The sequence below is a fragment of the Hibiscus syriacus genome, unplaced genomic scaffold, assembly GCF_006381635.1.
Source record: "Hibiscus syriacus cultivar Baekdansim isolate YM2019G1 unplaced genomic scaffold, ASM638163v2 tig00111941_pilon, whole genome shotgun sequence".
Taxonomy (NCBI): domain Eukaryota; kingdom Viridiplantae; phylum Streptophyta; class Magnoliopsida; order Malvales; family Malvaceae; genus Hibiscus; species Hibiscus syriacus.
This window is the reverse complement of record NW_024063217.1, coordinates 1560736-1572942: the sequence shown is the minus strand read 5'-3', so window position 1 is coordinate 1572942 and position 12207 is coordinate 1560736. Positions and strand designations below refer to the sequence as shown.

At 38.4% G+C, this 12207-nt stretch overlaps 1 protein-coding gene and 1 pseudogene across 1 annotated transcript; both read left to right on the top strand.

Moving 5' to 3' along the window:
- The first annotated feature begins 1129 nt into the window (after nt 1-1129).
- On the top strand, nt 1130-6964 carry LOC120173179 (annotated as a pseudogene).
- A 1651-nt stretch (nt 6965-8615) lies between these two features.
- LOC120173119 (monocopper oxidase-like protein SKU5) lies at nt 8616-11747 on the top strand. The gene is made up of 9 exons (XM_039180392.1): nt 8616-8933; nt 9055-9164; nt 9244-9514; nt 9600-9738; nt 9946-10312; nt 10504-10869; nt 10962-11040; nt 11135-11334; nt 11437-11747. Exons 1-9 carry the CDS (start codon nt 8793-8795, stop codon nt 11534-11536), a joined length of 1773 nt encoding a protein of 590 aa, XP_039036323.1. The 5' UTR covers nt 8616-8792; the 3' UTR covers nt 11537-11747.
- Nucleotides 11748-12207: the final 460 nt, after the last annotated feature.

The following is a 12207-nucleotide window of genomic DNA, read 5'->3' as shown; positions in this document are numbered from 1 at the left end:
TTGGTATTTATGAAGGCTTAGAACTGGGCTTGCTATCGTTTGACTTCTGTGTATCATTCTCTCCACTTTTAAATTTAGTCGGGTCTTACGTTTCTGTCTATATACAAAGATTACTGCCCATTACAGACGCGCATATGATATTAATGATATTAATGACTGCATATGAATACTGTATAACTATGTATTTATGTATTTATTTATACATGCATTGCATTTTATCTATATTTTTATTTTTCTGACTGCCGGAGGTCTTCCACGGAAGCTACTCTCAACCTGGCGTTGGGGGCAGCCTACTACCCTACCTCCCCCTTACCCCATTGCATATGGGAATTGGATTTTGTTGTTGTTGTTGTTCTTTAAACTCATGGGAAAGATGTTCTTTAACCTTGTTGACGAATAACGCAATCATTGAGTGCGCAATGTTCAACTCTTTCTCTACAGTGACAACAATTCTACATTTCAGATTAAAAGAAAAAAAAAAAGAGGATTCCATAGCTATCCATTGAGCTCCGATGTACTGCATCTCGCACGGTCTTGAGTAACCTGTATCGAATCAATGGGACTCCAGCAGTACATATAATGGCTTGCCATTCAACCGTTTTCGACCCTGCAAAATTCACAATTGTCCAATGCATGCATGCTTAACCCTTCAGTGCAGTATACAGGATGAAGCTACATTTGAGAATAAAATACACACCTTTAGATCGGGTAATTCGATAACACATGCGCATTCATCTACATCCGCTCCAACTCGTGGCACAAATTAATTAATATATAAATATTAAAAAAAAAAGTAGGAAATCAATTTGATTAAAAGTAAAAAGTAGATTTCTACCTTATTTAATTTTCCTTTACAATTAAATATATATATCAAATTCTTTTTTTTACCAAAATCCTCTTATATTTTCTTCTTTTATATTAATAAAATTCTTCTCCTCTTAAGTAAATCATGATATTCATTATTTTTCTTTTTTGATCGTATTTATTTATTCACCGATAATCATGATTCAGATATATAATAGTCAGAACGTAACATACTCAGCTGTCTCTCATCTCTACTCTTTCTAAGATCGTATATTCTTTGTTTCTCCGTTTTCTTTTTCTTATCTGTTATACTGAATCATCAACAATGGCGGATACGAGGTCGTTCCTTCCGGTCTCTACCTCCGATGGCTCCATTCCTTCTGAGAGTCCTTCAAATCGCCGCAAACCCATGAAAGTGCAGCTCTCGATATTTTTTGGGTTGTTAGCTGTTAGGTTGTTGGCGGCTTTGCTGACAAGTGACAATGGGTCAGATTTCGTAACAGAAAACGAACATGGTTCATTGACTTCGTCGACCACCATCAAACCCGAACCGTTACGGCCGGTGTCACGCGGGCCGGCCGCCGGGGTATCAGAGAAAGCGAACCTGCTTTTCTTTAAAGAGAATACGGTAGCGTTTCTACGGAATAATAGCATGTTGTCAAGGCAAAGAACAGCTTTTCATTTCCAACCTGAAAGGAACTGGATGAATGGTATGGGAATGAAAATTTTCTGGTTTTATTTCGATTGTTTATATAGTTCCTTTGTTCATTGTATCTGTAAAAAGATCTGTAAAAAGCGAAAATGTATCATTAATCATAGGCATATTTGGCTTTTGACAACTAAGGTTATTGTATTTGGACTCATAAACAGCAAAAATGTCATGGCAATCAGTTCTGTATGATCTGAAGTAATTTCATGGCAATCTGTTCCTTAAAAGAATGTAAGGAAAAAACTTAAACGCCTTGATAATTAGTTTATGGCTTTCTGAAAATTTTTTAGTTGCAAATCATAACTGGTCCATTGTTCTACAGGGGATGGTATCATTTCTTCTACCAATACAATCCCCGTGCGGCTGTGTATGGTAAAATAGTTTGGGGTCATGCTGCATTCAAGGACTTGATCCATTGGCTTCACTTCCCATTGGCAATGGTTGCTGACCAGACATATGACACGAACGGCGTCTGGACTGATTCTGCAATGCTCCTCCCCGATGGCAAAATCGATATGCTATATACGGGATCCGATGCAAAGGATGTTCAAGTTCAAAACCTTGCTTATCTTGCTAACCACTCTGACTCTCTCCTTATCAATTGGGTCAAGTACGATGCGAACCCTGTTCTAGTTCCACCACCGGGCATCCTTAGCAAGGATTTCCGCGACCCTCCTGGTTGACCTTGGATGGGAAATGGTGCATTACCATAGGGTCGAAGATCAATAAAACCGGCATAGCTTTGGTGTATGATACTATGGACTTCATAAACTAGGAGAAGTTGGATGGTTACTGTTATGATCCTCAAGAAATAGAGAAGACAATAGGCGAAGAAAAGAAAAGATGAGAGAGTAGACGAGAGAATATATGATTTAGGATAAGGAATGTGGATTTTAGATAAGTAGAAGAAGAATTTTAAGAAGAGAATTTGTCATTCATTCCTCAAAAAAGTCCCCATGGAATCGGGTACAGATTATATAATTACAAGTACCACAGGTGTATGTACTGGAAATCTAACAAAATAACTAACTTGTGCTGACTCATGCAGGATCATATGCAGCTATTGCCACATTAGAATACAACCCGTGGTACGCCATTAACTAATCCCACCTCTTGCCTCATCTGACCCAATATCCTCCTCAATTCTGGTCCCAACAGTAAATCCTTCATATGGCAACCCATCCATCCCATTTCCATTTCCCTTCCCGTTCCAAATCCCTGATTTGCTCCCAATCCCTAATTGAATCGATTTCATCCCCAATTCCCTCTTTTTCAACCCTAATTTCTCTTTCATTATGACAATCAAAATTCCCCAATTCACTACGTGTAATCCCTACCTCAATCCCTAATTCATTTTCTGAATCCTCAATACCCTTCGCTACGTGCTTCTCCTCCTCTCTCCCAACCGTGACAATTCCTCCCCCTTAGACGATCCTTGTCCCCAAGGATCAAAGTATCGCATTTGTGATAGCAAGACCATAAAATCCTTTGAAGCTGTGATGTCAATGAACCCAGTCTTTGGAGCAGCACTCCATTTACTGCAATATTTATCTAATGTTGCACTTGTAAATGCAAGTGTGTATTCTAACACACTTCCCATATTTAAGTTAGCCTTGTACAAAAGATCTGCAGCTTCTGCCTGGTTTGGAATTATGTAAAAGGAGGTTGGATTTGGGCACCTAGGGTTTGACATAATTGCAGCTGTAGAAGATTTGAAGAGGTTGACAACAGGGTTGTCTCCACCATTTTGTGAATACAATGTTTGCCCATCTGCACCAGGAAGCAAGCCCAACCAAGCTGTTGTTTGCATAAAATGTTTAGTATCCAACTCTCTCAAAACAATATCAAGGAGCCCCATCCAATATAATACACTCCCAATCTCCTTTATTCCGCGAAGAACTTCTGCTTTGAGCTCTGGTTTCACACCCCCATCAAAAGGAAGAAGTCTAATTGATTTCGGCAGTGTTTCTTGCAAGCCTGTGATCATAGGCTCAAGTGTAGCAATCTTGTTTGATATATGATCCAGCAGTGCTCGGATAAGCCACGGTAAAGACCTAGATCCAAGAAGTTTAACAACGGAAATCATGTGTGGAATCCCAAAAAATCCACCATGCAATCTCGCAAAACTTTTGTATAGGAGCAAGAGGAACTTTTGAAGATCGGATAAAACGCTGAGTAGTATTGCAAAGGATAAAGTTTGGCAGAAAATCATTTTGCATCTTAGACCAAATCTGAGAAGCTAGTCGACTAGAAAATGGCACAAGAGATATGTTCTCCTGCATCTCATTCAGCATGAGACTGAATGAGTCTATTGAAATATCTTTTGAAAGTAATTCATGGGAATGCTTCAGTATATCTACCAGCTTTTCTAATTCCAATATGGCACATAGATCTTGAGACTCAAAATGATCAAAGAGAAACTCGAGATTTTCTCTGAAGACTTTATTCATCCGTTCAGCAATCAAACTTCTTAAATTAATTGTCCTCCCAAGTAACTTCACTCTAGTCATCTTTAGAAGTGAAATAAACAACATAGGTTGGATAGAATACTTTTCTCCATTGTCCAAGGCAAAGAGGAATGAGGGATCAAGCAGTTCAGTAGAAGACTAACTCTTGTAATATGTGAAAATAGCTTCACATAATTTTGAAACAAATATATCAAAACAATGATCGACCTCAGCCTCAATTTCATCGTATAGGAAGTGTTGCTTTAGCACAACCAAAGCATGTTGTGCTGAGTCGTTATAAATGTCAAATGGCATCAACACACTTTCAAGAAGACCAGCACTTTGAGACTCGAGCACGTGATCCACCAGCATCCAAGGAATAAACACTCTATTGGAAACTGAATGACACGAGAAGACTCCAAGTAAAATTCTATAAACCATAAGAAACCAAGATCTGTCAAAGTTGCAATTGAAATGGTGTATGCTCCAAAGTTATCTGCCGGAAACTTTGCCAAGATACTGATTATATCCAAAACAACACCATTTTCTTCTGTTATAGGAAGATCAAAACCAAACAACAGACGTTTTCCACTTGGTTCGGATATTATCCATTCTAGCTTTTGTTCTTCAGACCACTCATGGTCGAAACCAATTTCCCTTTTAGTCATACTCAAACTCCCAACAAATGGATTTATACTTCTTCCCATCAACAAAAGCTTAAACAAATAAGGATCAAAGACCTCAACATGTGTATTAACATTCATAAACTCTAAGAAATAAATTTCTCTAAACATCGATTGAAATGCGTCTTCTACTCTTACATGCATTTTATCAAACACGTGAGAAACATCATGTTTCCTTTGTCCTTCAGGCGAATAAATTTTGAAGTGGATAAAAATGAGTTGACAAGTACCCAATGAAGGTCGATCCATACCTTTTTCCCAAGTAATTTGTTGTTCATAAGTCATCTGAACTGGAGTTGATTTAGGATAACTAGTAACACTCGAATCAGACTCTTTAAGCATCTTTTGTTGCACATCACGACTCACGAGGGAACAAAATTTGATTAAAAACACCGCAAGTCTTGAATTGAGAGTCTCGTAAATCTTCTATTTTGGCATGGGGTTTAACCAAATTCCGGCTGCTTGCTCATGGGAGTTGTCTGCTCCATTTCTTTAGCGTTCTTGGCCATTAGATTCAAGATTATTTGAAGGCATTCCTTGGTTTCTTCTGATCTGGCTTCTAAATTGCTGAGTCTATTTTCCCAAATTGTTTTCTATTCTTCCCACCATTTCGGTGCAGTCTTGGATGGTTCTCCACTGCTCGTTTCTTGAATTTCTGGAGGTTTATTTTCCACCATGTTGTTTTCTGTTTACCCAGCTTGAGTTGGATAAAGAATAGGCTCTGGTTACCAATTGTTATGATCCTCAAGAAATAGAGAAGACAATAGACTAATAAGAGAAGAAAAAGATGAGAGAGTAGACGAGAGAATATATGATTTAGGATAAGGAATGAGGATTTTAGATAAGTAGAAGAAGAATTTTAAGAAGAGAATTTGTCATTCATTCCTCAAAAAGTCCCCATGGAATCGGGTACAGATTATATAATTACAAGTACCACATTTGTATGTACTGGAAATCTAACAAAATAACTAACTTGTGCTGACTCATGCAGGATCATATGCAGCTATTGCCACAACTCGTGGCCCACCATTAACTAAGCCCACCTCTTGCCTCAGCTGACTCAATATCCTCCTCAATTCTGGTCCCAACAGTAAATCCTTCATATGACAACCCATCCATCCCATTTCCATTTCCCTTCCCGTTCTAAATCCCTGATTTGCTCCCAATCCCTAATTAAATCGATTTCATCCCCAATTCCCTCTTTTTCAACCCTAATTCCTCTTCCATCATGACAATCAAAATTCCCCAATTCACTACATGTAATCCCTAACTCAATCCCTAATTCATTTTCTGAATCCCCAATGCCCTTCGCTACGTGCTTCTCCTCCTCTCTCCGTGCGGTGGACGGAACTGGCATGTGGGAGTGTGTTGATTTCTTCCCTGTTCGAAAATGGAAGAAAAAGGATTGGACACATCCGTTAACAGTCAGGATGTTAAGCATGTGATGAAGGTTAGCCTGGATGATGAGAGGCATGATTACTATACTATTGGGACTTATCATGAGAAGAATGTCACATTTATTCCTGATGATATTGAGCTTGATGTTGGCATTGGACTAGGGTATGATTATGGTGTATATTATGCTGCCAAGACTTTCTATGATCAGAACAAAAACAGAAGAGTATTGTGGGGCTGGATTGGTGATTCCGATAGCGAAGCTGCCGACGTGCAAAAAGGATGGACATCTGTTCAGGTAAATTTATCTGTTTCATTGGACCATAGAGGCATAGACACCATAAATCATTCAGTTTCTAATGTGCTATTTTACTTTACATACAGAGCATCCCAAGGACGATTTTGTTAGACAAAAAGACCGGTACTCATTTGCTTCAATGGCCAGTGGAAGAAATAGACAGTTTAAGGTTAAACAGCTACAAATTTAACCATGTGACGGTCCAGGCAGGATCAGTTGTTCCTCTCGACATCGGTGCAGCCACTCAGGTTCGTATTTTCTCACGTATTCATGTGTATCACCGATACTTAACCGACCAAGATCCTGTTAGTTGACAAGAAGATTCTGTCATGTGACAGTTGGATATCATAGCGGAGTTCGATATCGATAAAGAAGCTTTAGAAAAAGCAACCGGGTCTAATGTAACATCCATCTGCAGTAGCAGTGGTGGAGCTGTACATCGTGGGGCATTGGGACCATTTGGTCTGTTGGTGCCTGCCGACGACAGCCTCAGCATGTTCTTCTGCAACGATCAATCTCGTCGGTACATATATAAACCCGAAGCCTTTATTAACGTAACATGAGCCTTTGACCTATTATCATATTGAATTGATATTTCAGTTCATCCGAGGCATCAGATTTACACTGATTTAAAACTAGTACATGTAGTTGAGATAAAAGAATTAAAAGTGATAATATTTTTATGGAAAAAAGAAACAAATAACTTCAGTTGTCAATTTCCTGTCATCTAATGATTCTAAATAAATTAATTTTTATAATCTAAATATATTATATTTCTATGTGAGTTAATTTATGGTGTTTTTATTTTCCTCATCCTCAAATTATGATGTTCAACATAAAAGAAAAAGCAAAAGGAAATTGTAGCTTTCAACGTTAAAAACGTAGTGGATGGTCCATAACGAGGGAAAATGAATAAATTAAAAATAATGGTGGAGCCAATCGCTGCTGGAATTATGGAACCCAGCACTACCTTATTCTTACAACTCACGACAAATCAAACCATTGCCTTTTTTAATATTTTTAGTTGAAAAAGTCAAATTAAATTGATAATATAATGTTAGGTACAATATAAGAAGTTTGTCGTCTCTTTGAAATATGTACTATAATATTATGGGGTCTATGTATTTTTACCCATTTTTATTTGTTTATTTACAGGTAAGTCTGCATGTGTCCAAAGTATGTGGTTAATTATGGGAGACAAGAATCCAATATAAATATTATCATTCCCAAATCTTATTCATTTGTAAGGAATAAGGGTTGGATTCCCAAACCTTATTAAAATACTCATTTTATAAGACATGAGGGTCGGGTTCGAATAGATTTGGTCATAAAAATATTTTTCTCATAATTTAATGTAAGTAAAATATAATCTATCTAAAGGTTTTATAGTCCTTAATTAAACCTTCAAAAAATTGAAAAATTATGTCTGAACTTGAAGTTTTAACAGATGAATAAATCTAAACCCAAAATAGCCCACATTAATTTTATGGTTGTATGCCTCTCTTTTCCTTTCTAAATGGTATTTATAGTTGTATGGTTTGGAAGTAGTTATCATAAGAGCTGGCATTTCCTGGTTTATTTTTCTTCTAAGAAACAAACAATTTCTTTGTTTTTAAAAGTATTTATTTCCAAAGGAAGATTGCCTTTATTTGTCTTAAAATTTTGGTTTTCCTCCTCATTTTTTTATAAATATGATGTGAAAATAAAATACTATTGTTATTAAATATTTAATTGTACAAGAGTACAAGACCATTTTGCAGTCCCCCGTTGCCAATTGGTTGCTCGTTAATGGAAATTTTACGAAAAGGAACTTGGAGCAATGCGTGAAACTAAAATACTATTGTTATTACAAGTATAAACAAAAAATGGAAACATAATCATATTAGTGGGTTTATTAGTGAAGAAGGTAGCTTAGCTGCTACTGCAATTTGTAACAAAAGAGAGAAGGGTAAAAAAAAAACAGGGGGCATTATTGGTATCACGGCAGGCAGGGGTCCACAGGCGAAATCATGTGGATCTTTCAAGGGATCCGATCCCAACGTCTCAAATTTCTTCATCTCCCATCCAACCAAAATCCACATCCATGTCTTTACAGAAATCTGTGGCATGATGCAAGGACACGGACAAAACCCTCTCACACTGCCACTTATGTGTATCTGTGAACTGGCAACTGCCTGTCACCCTCTCTTTCTCTCTCCATTTGCTAAAAAGTCTTCTCTTTTCGTTCTCTATCTTCATTTATGAATGATGACTGGTAATGGGTGACCGACAAAATGCTTTAGCCTTTGAGGTTTCATCATTCGCCTCCATTTTCTTCTAAACAAACAAACCCAACTCACAAAGCTACATTTGTTATACCCTTTTCTTCTTCTCTCTTCTGCCTACCAGATAATGTAAAACTCAGTGAAGTTTTAGCTAAGTTCCCTCTACGAAATTTCTTCTTCTTTTCTCGAAATATGGCGTTGAATAAGTTCTTGTGTCTGTTTCTTATCCATATTGCTCTGCTCTCGAACTCGTGTTTTGCTGAAGATCCCTTTGTTTTCTATGATTTTGAGGTCACTTACATCACTGCTTCTCCATTGGGTGTTCCTCAACAGGTCTGCTCGTTCTTCATGTGGTTGTCTAGCTCCTTTTTACTTGCTCAGTTCAGTGAGATTTGGTGATGTTGTTGAGCTGTTTAGGTTCTGTAATGGTTTCTTTATATGCATTACTTTGTAGGTTATTGCTATTAATAACAAGTTCCCTGGCCCTACTATCAATTCAACTACTAACAACAACGTCGTCGTCAATGTTCGAAACAAATTGGACGAGAGTTTACTCATGCATTGGTGGGATCTTCAGTATGCAATAATCTTTGTTTAAGTAAAACCGAAGGTAGATAGTGTGACTGACTGCTTGGTTTTATAGGTCTGGGATTCAACAGAGGCGTAGTTCATGGCAAGATGGGCTACCGGGAACTAATTGTCCTATTCCGCCCAAGTGGAACTGGACTTACCAGTTTCAAGTTAAGGACCAAATTGGGAGTTTCTTCTACTTCCCATCACTGCATTTCCAGCGAGCGGCTGGTGGTTTTGGCGGCTTTATCATAAACAACCGTGATATTATTCCTATTCCTTTCGATGCCCCTGACGGGGACATTACGATTTTGATAGGTGATTGGTACACAAGCAACCATACGGTTAGTACTTTGTTGAGTTACTGGATTTATAGTTATGTTTTACTTCTCAGGGTGTTCAATGATGAAACTTTGTTTTTGATTCTAGGCATTGAGGAAGGCACTTGATGCTGGAAAAGATCTAGGGATGCCGGACGGAGTTCTTATTAACGGCAAAGGCCCTTACCGATATAATGATACTCTTGTACCCGAAAGCATCGATTATGAAACGATTAACGTCCACCCAGGTGATTATTTATGAAATGCAACTACTTAAGTTTAGTTTCAAGGCAGAGCTCTGCATGCAGCCTTCTGTCTGTGTTGGGAGTATTCAGTTAGTGTTCTAAACTGGAGTGGCAGTTATATACATACATATAACTAACTTAATAGGTTGTTTACTTTTTTATTTATGTTGTTTTTCCAGCTCCTAAATGATAACACTATATGCTGGGCAGGGAAAACGTACCGCCTTCGTGTGCACAATGTGGGGATATCAACCTCCTTGAATTTCAGGATTCAGAGCCATAATTTGCTAATCGCCGAAACTGAGGGATCGTATACGGTTCAGCAGAACTATACTAGCTTAGACATACACGTCGGACAGTCTTACTCTTTTCTGCTAACTACAGATCAGAATGCAAGTAGTGATTACTACATTGTAGCAAGTGCACGGTTCGTGAACGAATCACAGTGGAAAAGAGTTACTGGTGTTGCTGTTTTACGTTATTCGAATTCCAAAGGAAAGGCAGCCGGTCCTCTCCCTGATCCACCGCAAGATGAATTTGACAAAACCTTTTCGATGAACCAAGCGAGATCTATCAGGTTAGTTTTCATTGTGGTTCAATTGCTCAAGCGCATTTCTCCCATGCGTGATGGTGATACTCGTTGAGACTTCAAAAGAAGTATTAGTTCAGAACATCTAAAGTATCGATCTTCGTGTTATCGGTTATCTTCAAATTTTGAAACACATTAGCTGGTTATGTCTTCTTACTTTCTGTACTTAAATTCTGCAGGTGGAATGTATCTGCCAGTGGTGCTCGCCCTAACCCACAGGGATCCTTTAGATATGGTTCAATCAACGTGACCGACATTTTTGTGTTGAGAAACAAGCCACCTGTGACTATTGGTGGAAAACGCCGAACAACGCTCAGTGGGGTATCGTTTGTCAATCCTGCTACACCAATCCGGCTTGCTGATCAGTTCAAGCTTAAGGGAGCATATAAGCTTGATTTTCCCAATAGGCCACTTACTGGGCCACCTAAGATGGAGACATCGGTAATCAATGGAACGTATAGGGGATTTATGGAAGTAATCCTACAGAACAATGACACGAAGGTGCAGACATATCACTTGAGCGGATATGCATTTTTTGTTGTCGGGTAGGAATTCGTTTCGTTTACGAATTATCATGTATAAACATATTGGTTTGCACTATGATTTCGACACTAACTATTCAATTATCTTGTTGCAGAATGGATTATGGTGAGTGGTCCGAAAACAGCAGAGGCACATATAACAAGTGGGATGGCATTGCCCGCTCCACAGCACAGGTAGGTCGCTGGAACAAGCTTTCAGTTTTATCATGCTTCACAACACAGGTAGGTCATTGAAACTCACAAAAAATGTGACTTCTCCGTCTTGTAGGTTTATCCTGGTGCGTGGACAGCAATCTTGATATCGCTCGACAACATCGGAGTTTGGAACCTTAGAACAGAAAACCTCGACTCGTGGTATCTTGGCCAAGAAACATATATCAGGGTCGTGAATCCGGAGAAAACAAACAAAACCGAATTCCCTATGCCAGACAATGCCCTTTATTGTGGCGCCCTGAGCAAAATGCAGAAGTATGCAAAAAAGAGTTGGTTTTATGTGAATGATTTTCTTCAAAAGCTGGTTTTAAAAAATGATGATGCCTAGTTTCTAATACTACTTGGTTTCTTTTTCAGGCCACAGGATATCTCTTTCGCAACATCAATAACAGGCAGTAGATCGAAACTGTTCGTCACAGTGCTGATGATCGCCTTTGTACTTCTCCATTTCCGCTAGTTGTTTTCTTTTGGGGTGTCGGTTCTTGTCATATCCTAGTTTCTCACGAAAGGTTTGGGGTCTGTGTGTTTCAGGTGTATAAGTAGTATTGTTGATGTGAATCTTGGGTGATTTTGAAATGTATTTTCTTTTGTTCTTGTTTAATTTATGAGGGACATCATTCTTTCAATACATATAATTTATGTACCGATGACAATTCATCAAATTTCAATACAACTTAATCTCTAAGCTTTGAATAAGTTTTACCACATGAACATACAGATACGTACACAAATATACGTGTACATCATGAGTGTGCAGATACGTATGTATATGTTTATGCCCAGGTGGGTTCGCATTGCACACAATTGATGGCCTTGTCTAATACAGTTGGTGGTTGTAGTAATGGTGAGAGCGTCGTCCATCAATATAGCCATGTCCTTCAAAGGTTTTTCATGCAAAAATGTGCTGCAAGAGAAAAACAAATAGCAGGTGTAGCAAATGTGAGTAATTATTAGTTTTCGGTAACGAGTCAAGATGGGGCAAGAATGGTAACTCCTGACTAAACGTACGTGATTTTAAACCTGAGAGTTACACGAAAAAAGCAGAGAAGGTTAAAGATGGGCGGTGCTGGTCCCATTTTACAGGCCCATCTTTGGTAGCAGAAAACGAGTGTAGCTGTAAATCATGCT